General features: G+C 42.5%; 1 protein-coding gene across 1 annotated transcript in view; it reads left to right on the top strand.

The window, feature by feature from the left end:
* Nucleotides 1-23,329, top strand: part of STX6 (syntaxin 6) — a 72,869-nt gene extending 49,540 nt beyond the window's left edge. The window contains exons 4-8 of the mRNA XM_006887777.1: nucleotides 3,146-3,208; nucleotides 8,457-8,582; nucleotides 9,808-9,914; nucleotides 16,378-16,472; nucleotides 23,253-23,329. Of these exons, the coding sequence (XP_006887839.1) occupies nucleotides 3,146-3,208; nucleotides 8,457-8,582; nucleotides 9,808-9,914; nucleotides 16,378-16,472; nucleotides 23,253-23,329 (468 nt within the window). The remainder of the gene's footprint in view (nucleotides 1-3,145; nucleotides 3,209-8,456; nucleotides 8,583-9,807; nucleotides 9,915-16,377; nucleotides 16,473-23,252) is intronic.
* Nucleotides 23,330-23,711: the final 382 nt, after the last annotated feature.

The raw sequence follows: 23,711 nt of genomic DNA, 5'->3' as shown, positions 1-23,711 counted from the left end.
ATCAAAGTCATATTTTGGCTCCTGTGGATTTGGTTTAATTTTCCTCAGCTTCAGCTTGAACTTGCATATGAGTAATTGGTGGTCTGTTCCAAAGTAATAAAGGCTTAATTAAGAGAATTGGAGAATTTCATAGGAGAAAAATGGCAAAGGAAACTTAAATTCAAAATAATACACAAAAACAAAATATTTGTTTCTTCTCTTGGATGTTTCTCCCTGGTGTGTGGTAATTAGATTTTTACAGAGTTGTGGCCATATTGTTCATGCACTTACTGTTTCTGTTAGGTATTGGTGAGTTGGCTCCTGCCCTCAGAGACCTGAATGACAGTGAGAAGAAACCTGCTTAATTTTCTTTCTTTTTAAAATTGTTCTTTTCAGTCTATTGCTTGAAGGAGTTACACTAGTCCAAGTTAAAAGTGGACCCCCAAATAATTACATTATACAAGCTGTGTGGTTTTAAACTTGTGACAAGGGACAGAAGGGACATTTTCTACTCATTGCAAGGAAATCCTCACTTAAGCGCCAACGAGCCATCAGTGCTTAAAACCGAAGAACTTTCACTGGTCGTCCTTAGCCAAGTCCAGTCTCTACAAGGAACGGCATATGTTCTTGAGGTGGTCACCCTGTAGTTTAATTACTTCTACATATTCTGTGTGTTCCATTACAGTACCATTGCAAGTAAATTTCTCCTTAGACACTTACACTAGTTCCTTTTTATTGTAATTATCAGTGATCCCTTCAACAGTTGTGAGGGTCTTCTTGCCATTTTTCTGTTAAACTCTGTTGAATGATATAATCCTCAGTCCCAGTAGGAAGCAGGTCATAACCCTTATTTGGATCAGCAAAGGTGTTGAAAGAGTGGAGGTTCTGGATAGTGGACCTAAGATACGATTCCTTTCCCTCTTTGGAAATGGGGGAAGAGAAGGGGCAACACTTGAGTCTTTGGTGGCACCTCAGTGACTGGGGCAAAATTTGCTTAATTTTGATGTCTAAAAATGGAAAATGCTCTTCCATTCTCTATGTCTGTTCTCTAGAAATTATCACTGTCAGTAGATTTGTATATTTTTTTGCCAATCCTTTTTACAGATGTGGAGACACACACTCTTAAAAACCGTATTGTGACCTAATTCTGTATCAGTAGAGACATATCTAGAGTAATCCTGTCTAAAACCAATATGGTGTGAGCCAGAAGTCATAGTTAATTTTATAATAATACGGAACTCACTGTTGTTGAATCAGTTCCAACTCATAGTAACCTGGAAGCCATTCTCCATGGAGTGGCTGTTAGATCTGAACCCCAGACCTTTCTGTTAGCCCAGTACACAGCACGCTACACCATCAGGACTCCTTAATTTTTAAATGACCACATTAAATAAGTAAAAAGAGAAAACTTAATATATTCATTTAACCTAATATATCTAATTGTTATTAGGAATATTTGATATGTATATAGATTTTTATAAAAATTTTACAGATGAATTATAGATTTGAGTTTTTCCAGATGTACTTAACAGTTTTCCAATAACTGAATTGAAATTTCAACTAATAAAGCTTCAGTCCCTACTGCTGACCTCATTTCAGACACCCAGTACTGCATTTGGCTGGTGGCCAAACTGGAACACCTCTAGATTATTAATTTTAATGGTTGTGGGAGTTTTTATGTGATGATGATAATAGTTAATGTTTGTGCTTGCACATGATTAAGAAGGAGCCCTGGCAGCAGAGTGGTTAAGTACGTAGATGCTAACCAAAAGGTCTGTGGTGTGAACTTGTCCACCACCTCGTGGGAGACAGATGTGACAGCCAGACTCTGTAAAGACCGGCAGCCCTGGAAACCAGTGGGACAGTTCTGCATGGTCACTGTGAGTTAGCATAGACTTGACATCAGTAAATTTAGCTTGGTGTTTTGATTTGGACATTATGAAGCACTCTTCATTAAGTACCTCTTATTGACTCTTACCGATTATGACTTCACACCTTCTAATGTATAGAAGAAATAGACCTTAGATCTCTTTGCCCAACTATTAAAGTTGACAACTGGGTCCTGTCCTCAGCTTAGTGGCATGAAAGACCATGCTCTCAGCCTCTTTACTAGTGAATCTGTGTTATGTTTTGCTCAACTATTCACCTATTGGCAGCTATTTAGGTTGTTAAATTTTGGCAACCACAAACCATGTAAGTAGTGAAGAATTCAATGAGAACATAACATTTTAAATACGTTAATATATTTTCTACAAAAAAAACCCCCACTCAGTTTTATTTCAAAAAAAGATTTCTTTAGTTCTTAGCACCTTCACCAACACTAAACATTTCCCATCTTTTTCAACTTTGTCGATCTAATTGAGACAAATATCACTTAGCTAATTGAAATTGGAGCAAGGACAATGTAGAGAAGTCTGAGTTCCACCTAACTCTACAAAGAATTTCCTTTACTAACTCCAGAAGGGAGAACTGTCCCCATCAACAACATTCACAGTACAAAACTGATAGACGCAAGGCCAGACACCTATCTCTCACACATCTGCGCTCTTTTCCACCACTTGCAACACCAGTTTTACTAGTAATTGGGTTTGAAATTCATTTCAATGATTATACAGACTTTAATCTTTCTGAAAATAGCATTAACTTTAAGGGACATCATTAAGTGTTTGCACTGTATGTGCCTGTGCTGGTTTGTTTATTGTTGTGTACCATAGAGACTGAACTAACCCATAACGGACCCTCCAGCAGGTTTTCAGAGGCAGTTAATCACATAGGAGGAGATTGCCTAACCTTTTCGCACAGAGCGCCTCAAAACACGTCCCTTTGGGATTGCAGTGCAGCTCCTTGCCACTAGGACACCAAGATCCCAGTCATTATTGAATGCCTCTTTCCTCCATTTAAATTTAGTATCCACTGTTGCCTTTTTTATAGGGCAGTCTTGCTCTTTTTGCTCTATATTGGTGGGTTGTGTTTTTTTTTTTTTACTTCTGAAAGTAAAACCAAAGATTGTTGTCTTTTTATTTTTAAAGAAGATTTTATATATATGCGCGTGCATGTGTGTGTATTTATTCACATATGTATATTGAGCATTTTAATCAAGAATTGCAATTTATTTACTTTAAGAATATTTTTCTTTTGTTTTCTGTTCTTCTGTTTATCACATTAGGATATGAAGGATCAAATGTCAACTTCATCTGTGCAGGCATTAGCTGAAAGAAAAAGCAGACAGGTAAGCAAACATCAGAATGTATAATTAAAGGAAGTATGTGGTTAAAGATTTAGAATTAAAAAGTGCTGTTGACATCCATATTGTGTTATTAAGAAGATGATCTGTGCTTGCTGATCCAGGAAAGACACTGGAATTGGACTTTGGGAAAGTCCTGTCTGCCTGCCACCGTCACCTTTGCGCTCTCCTCTCCTCCCTTTCTCGCCTCAGATGCACTCTGAGCTCCCAGCTATCCCTTTTCCCCTCCCCATAGCACTTACAGTGCAGTGCTTTATTCATGAATTTTTTTCCTGTACCTGTTTGAGCACAGTCCGTAAATCAGATTCTCTGCTCAGGATTGTAATTGTCTGTGGGCTTGTCTCAGTCTGTCCTGGACCCAAAACTCCTTAAAGATGGCAGGGATTTTGCCATTGTCTTTTTGCTCTTGTTATTTTCCAATCTCTAGCCACTACTATCTTGCTTACCCATAAAGCTCACTACACATTTAATAATTGAGAGAATGTGTTTAGTCAAATTTGTCTGAAATTCCATTTTGAAATTAAACACTTGGATGTATGATAGAAACTCCTGTTCAACTATTAAATACACTCTTTTTCCTACCAGGAACAACTGCATTCACAAATAATCTCCAGGAAGTCATAGTATGAAATATTACGGAAATACACAATATTTGCACATATTTGAAAGGCAAGGGAGAGGTTTTCCACTTCTAATCCGGTCATTAAATAGCTTTACTACCTTTGGCAATGTACCAGGATCTTCATTTCTTTATGTTGTCAATATAAAACAAGGAGCTAAAAACCAGATAGTGTACACCCTACATAAGTACCTCAGAGGTGAAGTTAAGATGACCAAGTAAAAAGACGATAAAAATTTTTTAAAAGCTGCATCATTTTTATCATCTTGTAATTTTTTTATTACAGTGGGACAAATGGTTAAAAGGAATAACTTTTTGCCCCTCTCCTGTAGTAATTTTTTAATTATTAAAAAAGTGTAGTTCTCAGTGGCCAGTGTTGACAAAATGTTAAAACCATATATGTGAAATTTGCTATTTTTAATAAAGTGATTGTGTTGTTTTTTTTTAAATATAATCCTTTAAAAATATATACAACAGCCACTTAGGATTTAGAGATTTCATTTAGAGTCTTTTGTTTGGGCAGAATGTTCTTGCCTGCCACTAAACTGTTAAGATGATTTTGTGACAGGATTGCAGTTTATATTTTATAGATACCCTATTTGCTTTAAGTGACTTAAAGTTAACTTTATTCTAGTCAGATCCTGGAAAGTTACCATTGGTTTATTTAGTTGGCTTTTAACTGAAGAAATTAGGTCACCATTTTCACTAGCTAGAAAATAGCCATTAATAAAATAAATATTTTATTCATAGATGTTTGATAACCCATTCAAACATGAAAGCAAATAGCCTAAAATCTTGGAAATGGAGAGGGCTCCATAAAATTACATTACTTAATTTTCCTGTTTTTTTTCAACTGATTGTTCTCTTTTTCCTTCCTATCCACTATTCCCTTTGAACAATCCCCCTGTTCATAGGCGTGCTGGTGGCACAGCACATTACGTGTTGGGCGCTTAGCTGAAAGGTCAGACTCAGAAACGTGATAGAGTGTTGCTATCAGTGCTGCTGAGCTGGAGTCCACACAACAGAAGTAGTTTTGGGAAAAGTCACCCACTAGCCCCTTTTATCAGCCTCTAACTCCTTTTTTTTTTTAGTTATCAAAACAACTTTATTAAGAGCCTTTAACTCTTGAAAGTAGCTTGCGAATAGCCACAAGCTGGCTAATTTTTCTGAGTTCCCATTTCATTGCCACTTAAGCTTAGAGGTAATTGACTATGATAGTACTTGGAGTAGTTATCACATAGGAGTAGGTAACACATATCCTTCTCTTATTAGCTAATTCACAGTGTGGCCTAGATGATTCTTTGCACCATAACCTATGCCACAACTAAGAATGCATCACGGATAGTCAAGGAAAAAAATAACCTTGACTGGGGAGCCCCTGTTCTCTGGTCACAGTCTGTTGATGCATTAAAGTAGTTATCTAGTGCTGCTGTAACAGAAATACAACAAATAGCTGGTTTTAACACACTAACACCTATTGTCTCACCATTTAGGAGGCTAGAAGTCCAAATTCAGAGCACCAGCTCTAGGTTTTCCCTCTGTCCATTCTGAAAGAAGGACAGCTTCCCTGGATACTTCCATGTGTCCTGATCTCTGTCTTATCTCTCCTTTGCTTGTTTAGTCTCAAAAATGAGATGGGTTCAAAATACATCCTGCCCTAATCCTGCCTCATTAATGTAACAAAGGCAGCCCATTCCCAATGGTATTCTAGCCATAGACACAAAGAAATTACCACTCACATGTATTTTGAAGGAGAACACAATTCATTGTACAGAGTTGTTCTTGTTATGTGCCGTTGAGTTCACTGTGACTCATAGCAATGCTATGCATGATAGCTCTAAATCCTGCTCTATCCTGAGCCAATCTTAACATCTCTGACACCTACCCTTATTACTGCAGTTATATCAATCCATCTCATCTTGGATCTTCTTCTCCTGCACTGTCCCTCAGCCCTTCCAAGCATGATGTCCTTTTTCAAGGATCGGTTTCTCCTGGCCACACACCTGAAGTATGTGATACAGAGTCTCAAAATCCTTGCCTCCAAGGAACAGCTTGGTTTTACCTCTCCAGGACAGATCTGTTTGTTCTTTTGGCAGTCAATGTTTAATACTCTTACCCAGCACCACAACTCGAAGGCATCAATTCTTCTGTCATCTTTGGTTATTGTCCAGCTCTCTGGTGCATAGCAAGTACCTGTGAAGACCATGGCCTGGATCAGGTACACCTTCATCTCTAGACTGACATCCTTGCTCTTCAGTACTGTGAAGAGTTCCTTGACAGCAACATACTTGACCCTTTTATGATCCTGAAAAGCTTGTCACTGGGCCATGGTGATCTATATAAAATTGAATCCAAATGAACAGGAGAATTTTAATTTTGTTAGCCCTAAGACCAACTACAAGCAGAGGCACTCATCAAAAAGCCTTAAGTCTGCTTTCCACCAGTGACAACTCACCACCTACCATCTTGACTTGACCAAAGTCCTAGTGGTTGGAAGCGCTCTGGTTCCTGGCTGCTCTTTAATATAATCACCTCAGAGTGTAGAGCTTCCTGGATCTTTTGGCTTTATGACTAGATTTACCTCTGAAAGCTAGCCGAGGCAGAGATGGACAGGGGAATTGTTAGTAATTAATCATTCGGGGTTTGGCAGTCCCCAAGGTCGTATAGGCCATGGTCTTTTCAATCAGTTGCTGAGCATATGAGAGCTGGACAGTGACTAAGGATGTTGGAAGAAGAATCAATGCCTTTGAGTTATGGTGCTGGAAAAGAGTATTGAACATACCATCTGCGGCCAAGAGAACAAACAGGTGTGACCTGGAGAGGATGAAACCAGGTTGTTCCTTGGAGGCAAGGATTGTGAAGCTCATCTCACATACTTCAGGCAGGTTGCCAGGAGGGTCCAGTCCTTAGAGAAGGACATCATGCTTAGAAAGATGGAGAGTCAGCGCAGGTGAGCAAGACCCTGAACGAGATGGATTGACACAGTGACTGTCACAAAGGGGTCAGGTGTGTTGGAGACAGATTGACTCAGGATAGGGCAAGGTTTAGGACTATTGCTTATAGTGTCATTATGAGTCATAGTTGGCTCAATGGCACATAACAAGATTATTTATATATATGTATATATATATTGCCTGCTGTATGGCAATGAGTGAATGAGATATCTATCTACACACACACACATACATATATATGTAAGCTTTCAAAGGCTATAAATTGCACAAGAGGAGATTGCCCATCTTTCCCCCATAAAGCAGCTGGTGGATTCGAACCACCCACCTGTCTTTGGGTTGGCAGTGCAACTCCACTAGGAACCCTAGAAAGTATTTCCTTGAAATAATCTTTAAATTTAAATTTAAAATATCCTTTGAACTCTTCTTTAAAACAAACAATCGTTTAGCTTAATATGTATGTCTGCCTTGAGCTTTGTATTCTTTTAAAAAACTAACTACACACGATCACACCAAGGCTTACAGGCTGTGAGTTCATTCATGTTAGTGCTAGAGGAATGATTTGGCAAAAGTGAGAATAGTTGCACAACTCAGTGAATATCACTGAATGGTATGTGTAGAAACTATTGGGTTAGTGTATAATTTGCTTATATATATTTTCAACAAGAACAACAAAACCCCAGTTTTTCTAAAGATAAGAGTGTGGATTGAATGAGTAGGAGAAGGACCTGGTAAGAAAATGTAGCAACTTTACAAGGAAAAAGCCGGTGGTTGGTGGCCAGCGTCTGCGGTTCTTTGTGTGACAGGCAGCCTGGCACGCACAGTTCCTTGGAGGTGTCAGAAAGGCTTGTGGGATCGCAGGCAGAACCAGCTGCCTGAACTGAGCTCTCAATATTCCTGGCTGGCCTCTTCGTGTAAGAAAGACATATCCAAACATATCCATTTCTGGCTACCAACCTCCTTGAGTTCATCATACTTGGCAGCTGGAGAGGCTGGTGAAGAGTTCTGGCCCTTCCGTTGAGGATCACTAGCTTCAGGGCGCTCAGTGTTGTACCTACCTGGTGATGCACCCCCCCCAGGTCCCCTCCGGAATGCAACCTGAGATCGTGGAGTTTCCTTCACTAGTTAAATTCAGCAGACATGGGTAGTTCTTGCACCTTCTGCATGTAAGTGACTAGAACTTAGCATCTTGCCGACTCAGCAGCTCACCATCCTAGTTTGCCTCTCCCTAAAGAAAGCTCTGTGAGGCAGATTTAAAAGGACAATGAAACACAATCAGTTTGACTAGGACCTTTGGGTCTCTGGTAAATGTCCAAGGGTCCTAGGAAGAAATGATTTTTTAGGAGACCACATGCTTTTAAACTATAAAGCGGTATACAAATGGAGTGTTTGTTGATTTAAAGTAGACATTTATTTGCATTTTAATGGGACAAAGCCCATTTGCTAGGCCTGTTGGGAAACTTGGCAACAGGGAGGGGCCTTCCTGGCATTCCTTAAATTACACCACACTGGCACCAGTCTACACTGCTACATAAAAGCCGGCCCAGGGGGAAAATAGATGATGTGAAATAGCAGAACTCTCCATACTGTTTTGTGGTGCATCACTTTTTCAGAGTTAGTAACGCTTTGCTTCACCTGCCTCCAATTGCCCCTGCTCACACAGGCACTGCTGGGGGAAAGCGGTGGCCAGAGCTGGAACATGGGCACAGCAGACAAATACGGGCGCCTGGATCGAGAGCTGCAGCTAGCCAACTCCCACTTCATCGAGGAGCAGCAGGCCCAGCAGCAGGTACCCTCAGAGCCGGCTGAGCCCAGGCGAGGGGGAGGTGGGTAGATTCCCCCCATGGGTCCCTGTCAGCCACGGCGTTTGCTTGCCTAATGACAAGCATGTTGGAAGAGCCGGGCCCTTCCTCGGTAGACGGTGTGTAAATGTGTAAAGATTGTGCATACATAAAGGCTTTTAAAACCTTCAGAGGACAGAGCACCAAGCTTGATTGGGTCTCTTGTAAAAAAGCAGACAAGATGTCCAAAAATGACACAAAGGGTCTTTGATTGAGAAAGAAAACCTTCCTCAGCCTCCACTTGGGGGGTGGGTGGGGGTGTGTGTGTGTGTGTGTGTGTGTGTGTGTGTGTGTGTGTCACCCGAGGTACACAGAAAAACCAAGTCTTTACTTTTTCACTGAAAAAGATATACATCATTTGCATGTATAAAAACAATAGCTTTGATGGGAGGTTAGGGGACAGAAGGAGAATATGGCTGATTATGTCTGTATTGCTTTTGGTATGTGTTCTAAAAGGAAGCTAATCAAAGTGAGGATTTGAAGATTATTCTTTCATACTATTGGTTCTGAAGTTTTATTTTTTATGTGTGTGTATGACTTTTTTTTGTTCTTTTTCCATTAGTGTTGTGTTTATTTAGTCAGTTGTCTAGTTGCTATTAACACCAGTCTAGCGTAACAAAAAAGGAAGATGTGACACAATCAATAAGAAATACATCTGTTTGTTAGTTAGTGGCTGTCCTTGAGATGATTTATGGCCCCACGGCCTCCTCTGGTTTGCCCCAGAGGAAGGAGGAAAGGACTCTGTGTGGGCTTCCTATATACAGAGACTTGTCTTTAAGCCAAGCAGCCTGTTGTGGACTGAGACCTGGATGGTGGCAATTGTGTCCTCTTCACAAATGCAGTCACGTCTCAGTGGTCATCTGCACATGGGCTTTTGGCTATTATATGCTTTCTGATTGGACTTCGGCCAGTCCAAGCCAGTCTCTCTTGGTGGCTTCAAGCCCCACTAACTGTTCACGGGTTGGATCAGCAGGAGTTCTCTGTAGCTTGACAACCCAGCCTTTATGAGCAGTGTGTTCTTGGAGGCGTCGGTCTGGTCCTTTGATTTCTGGGCTTTGCTTCTGAATGCGAATTGTCCCAAGTTGGCAGAGAAGCTAGCAGCTGCTAGAGTGCTGGGCTTGGAACCAGGTAAGACGGATTTTAATTGCTTATTTCCCATTTCTCTGGCACCAGTTGATTGTGGAACAGCAGGATGAGCAGTTGGAGCTGGTCTCTGGCAGCATCGGGGTGCTGAAGAACATGTCCCAGCGCATCGGAGGGGAGCTGGAGGAACAGGCAGTGTGAGTACTGAGAGGCTCCTCTCATTGGCGTGGAATCGAGGGGAGACGCCATTCTTCGAGCCTTATGAAGAAACCTGTAATTACATGGGTAGCAAAACCAAGTCTATTGTACTGTAAACAAACAAAAAAACTCCTAGCATACTGGTGTCGAATTAATTCCATATCATAGTAGCTCTATAGAACAGAGTAGAACTGCTCCATAGCATTTCCAAGACTAACATCTTTACAAAGCACTGTTGCTTTGTCTTCTGGACTCACCTCCCTTAGAGAAGCAAAACTGTGGGACAAAATTTACGGCAAAGTTACTGTGTTTCACTGTCTCGAAAAAGCAGTTACAAATATTCCCCTGGGTAAATAGATAGTTGTGGGACAGTTCCTACAAGAATATGACAGAGACAAGGCTCTTGAAACCTGGGGAGCTGTGTGTCCTGAAGAGACCGGGGCATGAGCTCATGTCATCCTCCCAGGACTATCCTGCTACATCGAGTAAAACTCGACTCTGCCACTTACAACTTCATTTTATGAAGAAATTAATAAGAACCAGTTCCTTAGCAAGAATCTTCTCTCTATAAAGTAATAAAAAACTGATGAGGTATCTCTTCAATTTTTTTTTTCTTTTTAGCATTGCAGACAAGTACTGGGTGTACTTTATTTTAAATTTTTTATTTGTTTGCATACAAAATTTGTATATATTTGTATATATTGTTTCCCTTCGTTCACACTGTGTATTTCATACAATCATTCCCATACATTGTGTTGTATAAAATTAATCCCCATTGAATTATGCCCACCATTTGCCTCATGATCCCAACAGCAGCGTCCTTAAATATTGGCTCATGTTTTTTCAAATTAGTTTAAAAAAATGTTTAATAGATCCTCAGTTTTTTGCTGTTAAATCAATGAACCAATGCATAGCTGACCCTCCAGCTGATACTGTTGTTGTGTTGTGAAGTGCCGTCGAGTCGTAGGCAACTATAGCAAGCGACCCTATGAACGAAAGTCCTTGACAGTTGGCGTGACTTTCATCCTTTCTCTGTGTTCGTAGGGTTTCTGGAAGCAAGCTATTATGGAAGTGGATGCCACTCCTGCTTCCAAGCTTGTTTTAGCCAGAGAGCACCACCAAACACTACCCACCATGGGTAACCATTATCACATTTGACACATCAGTGTCACAGTGTTCACCAGCTGATACTAGAGGCTGTAAATCACATTGGAGGAGATTGTCCATCATTCTCCGTCAGAGCCATGGTGAATTTGAGCGGCACGAGAGACACTGTTTGCGTTAGCAGCACAATCCCCTACAGACTTCATGACATGGGATTTGAAAAGGTCCATTAACCCACACACATCTCTCTCCTCTGTCTTAATGTTATGTTCTGCGTTACATTTATTCATATTCATTCATGTGAATGCTTCCTGGATCTGTATTGTGCACCATGCCTCCACAGGGCTCTGGAGATACAGATACAAATAGAATAGATACTGGCTTTGCCATTCAGAAAAGTTTTTACTGGGTTAAACGGATGTAGTAAAATGACATAAATGAATGCACGACATTAACTAGACATTGGGGTGGAGTGTGGGAGGAAGAAATCATGAAGTAGAGGGCTACTGTGGAGGGGAAGGTGCCTGTTTCTCTTGAAGCCTAACTTAACCAAAGATCACCCAGAAAGAGAGTTCCCTGGACGAGAGGAACAAGCAGAAAGTAACGAGAGGGGTGCGTGCTGATGTTGGGAATTGGTGGAGGTGAAGAAGGGAGGAGAGTGCCAGGGGGAGGAAAGCACGAGTGAAGGTGAGAGGGCAGACACACAGGAAAAGGGGGCTGAGCCGGGAGCTTGGGGCCTGAGAGAGAAAACTGCAAAAGTCATGGGGGGTTGGGGCCAAAGACTAGATTTGAGAGCACCTTTTGAGCTATTTAAGTTTTTAGTCTGAAGGTGTTGGGAAAGCAGTGAAGGTGTGTTAAGTGTAATGACATGTCTAGACTTACATTCTACAAAAATCTGTCAGTAATTGAGGTTATATGCTAGAACAGAGCGGGATTGGAGGTGGGGAGACCACATAGGAAATGGGGGTTCAGCTTCCTGAGTACTCTGAGTGGGGCAGCCATTGAGAGGAGATAATAGCGTTTGAGAGACTCCCAGTTTACGATGATGGATTGAACACACTCCTATATCTCCATTCCTTCTCTAAAGCCCATAGAACAGTAAGAATGTGTTGATTTTTGTTTCTTTGTGTTGAGGCATAAGACCTATGAGGACATAGAGCATGAAGTAAGAAACAGATGGAACACCTTGAAATTTGGACAGCAGATAGGTGAACGGTTACTGACGTGACAGTCCAGTGAAAGCTGACAGTACAGGTCGCAGAGGGGAAAGCCGAAGGGTAGTGGTTGGTCCCACAGCAGCCCTCAGCTGTGCGTAGCATCTGTGCACTCATGCGGACGATGACTGCTGACCTAATGCAGTCATGACACAGGTGTGGGGGGAGGGAGAGGCAAGGAGGTGCAAGGCTGGAGACGGAATGAAGTGGGCAGAGAGCTAAATCCCACGGTTCCAGAGGGTGTGGTGAGTCAGGAGGTAAAAAGCTAAAGGTAGAAGATCAGGTTACTGTAGTACAAGCGTGTGACTTTAAAAATGGAGAAAGACACCCAGAGATGAGTGTGAGGAGAGGAAGGCGTTTGCTCAAGGGAGTAGTAGATGACTCTGGGTTTTCAGAAAAAGCCTCCTGGGAGTGTCTGTCTCTTTAAATTATGTATGTGTTTAACTTTGGTAGAAATGAACGCACAGGGGTATTGGGTTTGTACTCCTGCTGTCCAGTACAGTGGCTGTTAGGAGCCACATGTGTCTGTGGAGTATGTGAAAGTAACTAATATGAATTGATCTCAGAATAAAATGCACACTAGATTGCAAAGACTTAGAATTAAAAAGAAATCACCTAATAGCTCATTAATAATTTTTATTTTGATTACATGTTGACATAATGATAGTTTACATATATTGGTGAAGAGAGCTCTCAGCCTTTCAGGCTGTACAGTACTTGCAATTGATATCTGGGATTGACTGACTAGGTGCTGTGAGGTTTGGGGCCATCCACGCTCTGGGCTATTGACTTTGCTGTTGCTGGCATTTACCTCTCATTCGTCCAGCGCAGTGCACTCAAACATCATTAGATTGTAGGAGAGAGAACTCAGCGCCTTCTTTCAGAGTTAGATTCTCTGAAGGTTACAGGTTTGGGGTTTTGGCTCCTCCTGCAAGCGAAGCTGTGGACACTACTGTTCCCATCGTAGGCTCTGCAGTCACAGAATGGCATGGCGAGCACCATTTCCAGCCTGAAACTTGAGAAGTCTGGAATATGAGGGTCGTTTGTACACACTTATGTGCTTTTGTATATAATGTTATCACTTTGTTTCTCCCTTTTTTTTGCTATTTTATTGAGATGTAAAACTGTATTTCCTAAGAGTAAGTTTTATGTTTGGAAGCAAGAATGGCATCCACTTCCAAAATAGCTTGCCTCTGGAAAATCTATGAACTTTGAGAAACAATGAAAGTTACTCAGCTGTTCAAGTCTTTCGTTCATAGGATCGCTATGAGTCGTCTACAACTTGATGGCACTTAACAACGTATTGGCTAAATGAAATATAGTTGTTGTTGTTGTTTTTGTTATGTGCCATTGAGTTGCCTATGACCCATAGAGACCCTATGTCCAGCATCTCTGAAGCTTGTCCTGAGCCAGTCTCAACTGATTCCGACACACCTACCCCATTGCCCCAGTTACTGTATCAGTCCATCTCATCTGGGGGTCGTCTTCTCCTGCATTGTCCCTCTACCCTTCTGAGCATGATGTCAAAATTAATTTCTCTTGTTTCTTTTGCAATAGTATACGAAACTATAAGCTAAAGCCACTGCCTTCAAGCGGATTCTGACTCATGGTGACCCACCATTGGATTTCTAAGGCTGTAAATCTTAACGGGTAGAGAGTGCTCATATCTCCCTTATCTTTGGTGGATTCACACTGCTAACCTTTCAGTTGCAACTCAACAGCCTACCGAAGCTGTTGCATGCCACTGAGTCAGCTACAACTCATACCGCCTCTGAACAGCCTATCAGAACCTTGCCCTGTCCTGTGCCACAGCTCGTGGAACAGTCACTACTCTTTGCCAAGACCACAACTCAAAGGCATCAGTACTTCTTCACTCTTCCTTATTCATTGTCCAACTTTCAGGTACATAGGAAGCAATTGAAAATACCGCAGCTTGGATCAGACATACTTTAGTCTTTACACAGACTTCCTTGCTCTTTAGCACTTTAAAGAGGTCCTTGGCAGAAGGTTTTTCCCAGTGCACCAACACACCTTCCAGTTTCTTGGCCTTGATGCTAAGGAAGTTGATTACAGATCTAAGTAAACCAAAATATTTGACATCAATCTTTCCTCCATTTGTTATACTGTCTGTTGGTCTAGTGGTGAGGATTTTCGTTTTCTTGATCTTGAGATGTAATGCAAACTGAAAATTGTAGTCTTTGCTTTTCTATAGGTGCATCACTATTCCCATGTTGTTGATGTACCATTGACTCAGAACTGACCCTCCAGTGTGTTTTCAGAAGCAATAAATCACACAGGAGGAGATTGCCCATCTTTCCCAAGAGCAGCTAGTACATTCAAACCACATGCCTCACTATGCCAATAGGGCTCCTTAGTGGGGTACTAAAAATATATAAAACGAGGCATGTTTCTTATGTTCCTACTGGCTTGTTTGAAAGATCTGTCACATGAGCCTGTCCCTTTATGTGAACCTCTCTTCTCAGATGAATCTGGTTAATGGGGTCCTAGGGCTGTAGTTTGAATGAATTGCCTATTTTCTCTTCAGCTAGAGAGCTGTTTCCCACTCTGAGCTCACAGCTGACCCTGTCTGCATAGACATGCTGGCTTCAGGGCCAAGATACTATGAGGATTTACGAAGAGCTAAACATATTTAATTGGAGTCTTCAGATAAGGGACAAAGAATTTGCTTGATCCTGCAGGGCTCTCGGGTTTCCTCTGTGATTTCTGATTGGCCATTGATGCTGTCAGAGCATCAACAGTGTGGTCTCTTGACTAGTCTTTATGGGAGCAGATAACCAGCTGTTTCTTCTACAGATCCACTAGATGGGCTGCAAAAAACTTCTGTGTTCTGGTGTCTGAATAATCATGTTGATCCAAAGTTGAGAAGTCTGGAATGTTTGCTAATTTATGAAATAAACACTGCTGGAAGTCCCGGCATCCTCTTTCCCACCTGCAATGGTCAGCTCATGGAGTAAACATACGAGGGCAGGTATCTCAGTGAGAGGATGCTGGTTTCCCCGTGCGTACAGATACATGAGGAGTATCGCCATCAGGGGCTTTAGAGCCAGGTGCTTGCAGCTTTATGACATGGTATGTTGTACTGTAAAGGAGAATATTTTGTTAAAGCACATTTCTTTTTTTTTTTCTTCTATAATTATATTTTATTAATTTTCATAAACATTTACAGAGATTTTGGGTTTCCATTCATTCATTGTTGCACTATTCTCTCTACCCTCCTCCCAGTTTGTTCTTGTCCAAATGCCACAGTGCTTGTCAAAGCCAGTTCTGATTAATCTTCTTTGTCAGTGTGTCCTTTGCCATTCCCTATCACTCCTCCCTGAGAGAGACTTCACCCTGAGTCATAAGGAAAAGGGGATGGCGTATTCTCTTAGCTACTTCCTGCTGAAAAGGGACGCTGTGGGTTTCAGGGTGAAGATCTTCTCTCACTACTCTAAAGGGCCCCTTTGGCAGTAGGAAACACATAGACTATTATGGAGATTGATTTTGGAATTTAGATGCACTCTTATTGATTGTAAAGCACATTTCTTAATTTACGTAAAGTGCCACAGTGGTTCCTATGGGGACCCTGGATAATTCTCTAAAGAACCCAGATGATAGAGGACTTTGCTCCATTTACAGATGAAGAAAAAATCCCACATGTTGTAGGGGGTCTTTCTAGGTGAACATGTGTCAAAGTCTGATCGTTGGACTCCAGAGAACCTTCTTGTTCAACACTGTACTGTCATGGAATTTGGATTATTGAGTTGTTTGTCTGTGCCATCTTTTCTGCAATCTTGAAGTCCTAAAAACCCAAGTTTAAGTTTACCGCAAACTCTGCTACAGGAAAAACTGCTGCTATGATTTTTTTATTATTTTATCTGCAGAAATATAATGTTTTTTATTTTGGGGGCTACTTCAGGACCTGACTGGATTAATATGCAGTATATGTCATAGGACCTTTTTAAAAAAATTTCCCAAATTCTGCAATTCAAAACACAACTGGCCTCAGTGATTTTGGATAAGGGCTTGGGGCCTGAATCCCGTGTTGCCTGTCTGATGTTGACTAGGTCCTGATTTAAGTCCATAGCTAGTGTGTTGCTTTAGTTTTTGCTGACCTGTTGTTGTCTTGTCTGCTTCTCTCTAGAATGCTCGATGATTTCTCTCACGAGTTGGAAAGCACTCAATCTCGACTGGACAATGTGATGAAGAAGCTTGCAAAAGTATCTCACATGACCAGTGGTATGTATGTGCTTAAAGGCCCAGACACTGACTCAACATAGCAGCACAATTCACAAGGGTTCTGTCCTCTCCTCCTGAGGAGTATTTTTCTGGGGCCAAGGATTTGTAGGGTTTTATGGGTTTTTTTTTACTTTTATGTTGATTTGTGTACAAAATTTGTATACATTATGTTTCACACCTTGTCTCATTCACATTGTGTTTCATACCATCATCCTGATAAACTATTTTATCAAATGAATGACCATTGATCTATATCACTGTCACATCATCTTTTCAGGTTCCCAATGGATCTTTGCTAATTCCTTCAGGAATTGTGCACACCAAACTCTGCGACCCTGTGATTTCCTCCCTCTCCTCTTTAGCCCCTCTGCCTCCCTCCTCTTCCCCCTTTGGACTTTTATCCACATCTTACTTGTTATCTATTTTTACAATAAGGGTCTTATACAGTATTTGTCCTTAAGAGACTGAGCTAATCTCGGGAACTTTTTTTGTGATTCCTGAGAGTCAAGGAGTGGAAAACTGTAATGTACAGACCTGATCTTCCACTTGTTGCCCTAACTTGGAAAAGGCCCTAGCAAAGAATACTCAACTTCACTAGACTGTCGCCCTCACCGTACCGGGGGATGGAGGCTGGTGCTTGCTGTTTCCTCCAGGGAGCAACTTCTGTAGAATCACAAAACCTTTATCCTTTTTACTATTTTCCTGTCAGCTTAAGGTTTTTCAAAACATCGTTCAGAAACCAAGTACTGGTTTCTGCTGAACTTTGTTTTATTGAAAGAAAACTCCTATCATTTCTAAATAAGATTGTCTTGCAGAGCAAATTGAAATATTATGTTTAAATCCAGCATGAAATGTTTTGAGAAATTTTTTTCTGTGGTGGCTCTGAAGCGGTGACACTTTTCCAGTTAGCTATTATGTTCCCATCAGAGGGAATGCAGTCTCTCCTCCTTACTGATGAGGCTGGTGGTGGAGGGAGGAGCTGAGATGCTCTTTGAAGTGAGCTAAGTGGCCCTGATCCAGGGCAGTACTTCACCCGCCTGCTCTGTTAGAGCCTCCTGTCTCCTGCCACTTCAGTCTTGGTTTTCTCCTGTCAGTACGTGTTCTAGGCTCTAGTAGTATAGCCATTTGTAGCTGAGTCTGTATAGCCATTTGTAGCTGAGTCTGAACACTGCACGTTTGCTTGTCACTTGTTTATCTTATAAACAAGCTGCATAACAATGGGTGGAGTTAGTTTGTTTTCTATGAAAACTAGGTGGTGCTTCTCAGAGTCATGGAAAGGATTCAAAGAAGTAATTGTGTAAATGTGTTTGACAGGGTCTGCCATGTATAGCCCTTGGTAAATGTTGTTATTGTTGGAACCAAATCACAGCCGACCCTTCAGTGGCTTTTCAGACGTTGTACTTGACGCAAGAGGAGATTGCCTGTCTTTCTCCCAAGGAGCAGCTCATGGATCCGAACCTTATACCTTTGTGTTCATAGTGCATGGTCTTATCACTGAGCCACCAATTTGGTTAAAACATAGGTAGCAGATAGCCCTAAGGGTCAAAGATCATATTATGTCCACCATACAGGAAAGTAGAAAGCTAGAGCTATTTCCATCCCTCTCCATGGGAAATAGCTTTACGCTTCCAGCAGGCTCTCTGTAGCCTGAACTGGGCGTAGATGAGAAGTGAGCTCCAGTTTAATTCGTCTTTCACGCCTTAGAGGTTTCATAGTCATCTTCGTGATTTTCTTTGTTCTCTCCTCTTTAACCTCCATCTCTGTGCTTTAAAAAAAAAGTTTTAATGGAGTAAGATACACATAACTTGTTTAAGCACCAACTTCTCGCTAGAGTGTGTACTAGCCACAAAGTCAAGTAGCTACTTCAGTGGAGGTTTTGTTTAGGGAAGAGCAAACGAACAAAGATGCACTGTGTCTTTGTTACCCTGCAGACTGGGTATGAATAATTTAGAAAAGTACTTGCATTGTGATAAGCAGTTCAGTGTATATAAATAGCACTGAGGCTTGCTTATGCTTTATTCTGCTTTCTCCCAGAAGAAAAGTTTGGAGAGCAAAGCAAGAACTTTGCTTGTATTTGTGTAAGAAAGAGAGCCAGTAAAACAGACACGTTGGCCTGAAAGGCCCTTCACTTTTGAGAGTAAAAAAATTGTGTCATGTGGCCTGTATTCAGAAGAAAGAAACCAGATCACCATCAGCAACAGCCCAGCACTGATTCCTCTGAAGTAGTGATCAGACATACCTCGTCTCTCTGACATCTTACCAATTGTGATGTCAGCTGCTCCTCCCACAGCACTCTCCCGAGTTCAGTAATTCAAAGCTGTGGCCACACAGTATTTACAGGCCATGCTCATAGTTTTTAGGGACATAGCCAGTCACAGTCAGGATCAGGAACCACTCAGGATACAGTTCCTCGATCAGGACCGCTGCTCAGCCACACCTGCAGGCAAGCCTTCCCTTCTGCTCACGGTCCCATAACTACTCAGCCCTGCACAGGCAAGTGTTATAAAATTATTAGTTTCACCAATGCATGCATGCTGAAGGTACCAGGCTCCGCCAGTAAATCTCTGAGCCCAGCGGTGCTAAGGTCTCTGCTACCCCACAAGGGCATCATGGATCTTATTGGGATTATTATTACTATTGGCATTTGCTGAAGCCCCATAGTGAATCACAAGCCCCTATTTGCATAGTCCTACAGTTAAGGGGGTTAAAAGACCCTGGCTGCAAAGCCCATATGAAAGCGATCTGTCGCGCTACAGGCAGTTTGTCTGTGGGTTTTGTTTTAATCTGTATCCATCACTGAAAAAAATACTGCTGCTAGACCAACTGCCTGGTGGTGTCTGTTTCTGTTTGATGGCCAGACATTTTTATTTGCCTCTGTTCTGAGTCATAATTTGAGGGCAGGTTCATTGCTTCTTAACCAAATGTGCACATCAAGAAAGTGTGTATCGGGATCCATCAATTTTTTTATTTTATGATACTGTTTTTTAAATTAAATAAATTTTTGTTTTATATTGATTTGTTTACAAAGTTTGTATACACTGCTTTTCACACTTTCTTCATCCACATTGTGTTTCATACTATTATTCCCATTTATTATCTTTTATAAAATTAATCAACACTTAAATAATCCCACCATTGCCCTGTCTTTCCATGTCCCTGCTGGATCTTTGCCATTTCCTTTCCCACCCCTCCCTCCATGCATCAGATTGTACTCCCTTATGATTTTCCTCCTTGCCCATCCTCACCCCTCTGCTCCTCCCTTCCTCCCCATTGGATCCTTATACCCGTTTTACTAGTTATCTATTTATACAGTATTGGGCGTATACAGTATTTGTCCTTAAGGGACTGAGTTAGCTAACTCAGTATAATGCTCTCCAGTGTCTCCCAGGTTATGTTGTAGTCTTCTAAATCATTGTTCCTGCATGTTGCTTTCTGCGTTTTCCATCACATGAGTGTACCACAGTTTCTCACTCTCTTTGATTAAGGTTAGAATTTTGGGCTGTTTCCATGTTCTTGCAATGGTGAATAATGCTGCTGTGAACATTGGTTCACAAATCTCCATTCGTGTCTCAGTTCACATTTTCTCAGGGTATATTCTAAACAGTGGAACAGCTAGATTATATAGAATTTCTATGTTCAGCTTTTTGAGGACTCACCAAACTGCCTTCCAGAGTGGTTGTACCATTTTATAGTCCGTCAACAACGTATGAGAGTTCCTATCTCTCTGCATCCTCTCCATCATTTCTTGCTTTTTGCCCTGCTGCTCCTTGCCACGGCTACTAGGGAGAGATGGTATCTCATTGTGATTTTTGAGCATTTCTTCATGTGTTTGTCAGCTATCCAAATGCCTTGCTTTGTGAAAAGTCTTTTTCCCATTTTGTAATTGGGTCTTTTTCTTCTGGAGCCCAGGAGTATTTTGTAAACTTTAGTTATGAGACCCTTGTCTGAGATGGCATTGCCAAATGTTTTTTTCCCAGTCAGTAGGTTTTATTTTCACCCTGTTGGAGTAAGATTTTGAGGCACACAGGGATTTAATTTTTAGAACATCTCATTCATCAATTTTATTCTCTCCTTGCTGTGTATTTCTACCTGTATTTGTCAGCCTTTTTATACCATGGACTAAAAGCCTTCTAAGTTTGGCCCTACTTTGTCTCTTCTGATCTTTATGGTTTGGGGCTTCACCCCTAGGTCTCTGATTCACTTTGACTTGGTTTTCTATATGGTGAGAGGAGTGCATCCTGCTTCAGCTTTCTGCAGGTAGTAGTCTAGATTTGCCAGCACCATTTGTCGAAAAAGGATCCATCAACTTTTGATGAAGCCATCAGCAAACGTGCATAAGCCACAGCTCTTGAGAGGAACGTACCTCCCTTTCCAATGGCTAGCTGCTTCATGGGGAAAGATCAGCCAAAAGCCCACTCTTCCTCCTTTTAATGACTCAAGAAAGGAAATAATCTCTGTTTATTCTTCTACTCAGAGAAAGCATAGTCTTTTGAGTAGATATTGACACTTCTCTCACTTTTGAAAATTTTCTTGCTCCTCTTTTCTCTTTAGCACACAAGAATGTTAGGAGGGGAAACCGTGATTGGTGTTTCTTTTGCTGCTCTTGACTTTTTGAGGCAATCCTGAGCTTGCAAGGTGGTTAAAGCTTTCACTTGAGGTAGTGCTTAGGGTTAGTGTGGTACCCACTCCTCCCCTGCATTAAACTTTACGAGAAATATGAGGAGAAGTTGTCAGGACAACGCATCCTTGAGGCTAACTGGTTCCTACTTCTAGAAGCAACTTCTCTGGCATGAAAAGCACATTCCTGGGTTGTGCCAGCTTGTGTGTGCAGCGTGTTCCTCCTGGATGAAAATCCCTCTCTACTGCAACTGTAGAACAAACAGTGAGTGAGTGGAGGTGGGAAGGGGGCACAGGGGAGAGGCATGGAACCTTTTGGTCCAGCACTGGAAGTGGGGCCCTGAGAAAGGCACAGATGTGTGTGGAAGGGGCTGTTAACCTCCTTTTGTCTTGGGAGGACTTCAACTAGTCATTTAATGAGATCAGTTTAAAATTATTGTAAAAAATAAGTGGATGAAACTAAATGTTAGATACAAAGTTTACTTGGTTACTAAAGTGATGTTGAATAGATTGGTAGGTCATCTTTGCCCCCTTGCCATGTGAGACAACCATTCTGACCAGGGCAGACTTGGAGTCTTTGTCTTGGTCACCCTTTGACTAGAAGAGTTTCTAACGTATGTGAGATCAAGCATGGTGGTCCCCATTAAGAAGATAGACTATAATTCAGGGTCAGTTCTCTTGGCCAGGTTTAAGACCTTTGTATTCATAACAGTTAAAATAATTTTATGCACATACCAATTCTGCTAGTATTGCTAAACTTGAACTTTATTAGAAAGTCATTCTCAGTGCCTGTGTGCTCCTAGAGTCTGCACTTTCAAGAACACTAGCTCTTTCTGTGGGACTCATTCCTAGGGACTGAACCCCAGTCACACACAGACCGATAAACTTCTCTCATCCCTCTTAGCTTGTGTAGGAAATACCAGGACACATCTATGGAAAGATCACCTGTTTGTTCTTTCTGCATCTCCCTCAAATTAAAGAAGACTAAGGTGCGCCCGATCCAGGCCATGGTCTTTTCAGTCATTTGCCATCTGAAAGCTGGTTGTTGAATAAGGATGACAGGAGGAAAATTGATGCCTTTGAGCTAAATACCCCATGGCTGCCAAAAGGACAAACAGCTATGTCTTAGAGAAGGTGCAGCTGGAGTGCTCCTTGCAGGAAAGGCTGGTGAAGTTTCATCTCACATATTTTAGGCGTGTTGCTAGGAGAGGCTTTTTCATGCTTGGAAAAGTGGAGGGTTGACAAAAGAAAGGTAGACCTGTAATGAGGTGGATTGACACAGTGACTGCAGCAATGGGCCCAAGAATGTCAGGATGGCACAGGAGAGGACAGGGTTCAGGTCTGTTGTTCAAAGTGTTGCTATGAGTCATATTTGACGGCACCTTACAACAACAGCGCCGTCCCTTGTGACCCCTTATCAACTCAGTAGCACCTAACAACAGCAGCAGCACTGTCCCCTGCGCCCCCTTAGGCACTGTCCATCACATGTGACTGTTCACACTTGATTGTCACAATAGCCCCACGACGAGGCAGCTGCTGTAGAGCTCGGGGGTCCAAGGGGGCCTGTCTGGCCCAGGCCACCCTGATCTCAGCCCCGTGGATGGGCCGTAACCACTGTGCTTCCTGTGGCTCTTCCAGACTGTTGGTAGAGCGAGCTTCGGAGCAGACACCATGTACACAGGCACTGAATGAATGACCTCCACACACTCTTCCCTCTTGTTTTCAGCTCTTCTTCTGCCTGAGGTGGCCACGAGTCCCTGTCGTCTCTTTTCCACCCGGCCATAATTCTCATTCCAGAGGGAATGGAGTTGTGGTTGAAGTAGCGATTTGATTCTGGGGAGAAGAATAAAGCAGACAGACTTTTGACCTATAAAACTAGTGCTGCCCCCTCCTCCGGAGATGCACCACTCAGTACTGAAAAGCAAAGAGCCCTGGGCTTTCCTGAAAGGCTTAGACACAAAGCACACACTCATTGGTGCAAACATCCAGGGGTCTGGCCTTGCCGTGAGCACCAGGTACCCGCACGAGGTCCTGTCCGCCCCCATCACACATGAAGTCTGCCCTTGCCTGTTCAGAGGTGTTGCCTTAACTCCCACGGAACTGGGGAGCACAGGGCCCCTGTCCTCAGATCCACTAACCCTCCCGTCCTGTCCTTCCTTGTAGACCGGCGCCAGTGGTGTGCGATAGCCATCCTCTTCGCGGTGCTGCTGGTTGTGCTCATCCTCTTCTTTGTGCTGTGACGGGGCGCGCTGCGAGTTTCTCCTGCAGATGAACTGAGGGCGCCAGGAGAGGCGAGCACATGCGACGTGACATTCTACTCACATTCCTCTCATCAACACACACCACCGCAGCGAGGGGCCCCGTGACCCACGGTTGAGGCAGCGCCTCCATCCCAGCGCAGGCTGGGGCTGGGCCATGGGGCGAGGACCCAGAGGACTGCACACTCCAGGGGCTAGCCCCGTGAGGGAAGCCCCCACTGCCCTCCAGTCCAAGGAGGACGGGCCCCCGCCTTCCTCCCCGGAGAGAGCTCGTGTTTCCCCTCAGTGGATCTGAGTGGCCCAGAAAGGCCAGCAGACTCAGCTTGCGAGTCTGTTGCTCCTTCCGCGTGTCCCTGGCAGCCCT

Source organism: Elephantulus edwardii, unplaced genomic scaffold (assembly GCF_000299155.1).
Source record: "Elephantulus edwardii isolate Elephantulus edwardi_28Jun2011 unplaced genomic scaffold, EleEdw1.0 scaffold00061, whole genome shotgun sequence".
NCBI classification, from domain to species: Eukaryota; Metazoa; Chordata; class Mammalia; order Macroscelidea; family Macroscelididae; genus Elephantulus; species Elephantulus edwardii.
The sequence above is the reverse complement of the archived record's forward strand: the minus strand, read 5'-3'. Positions and strand labels throughout refer to the sequence as shown.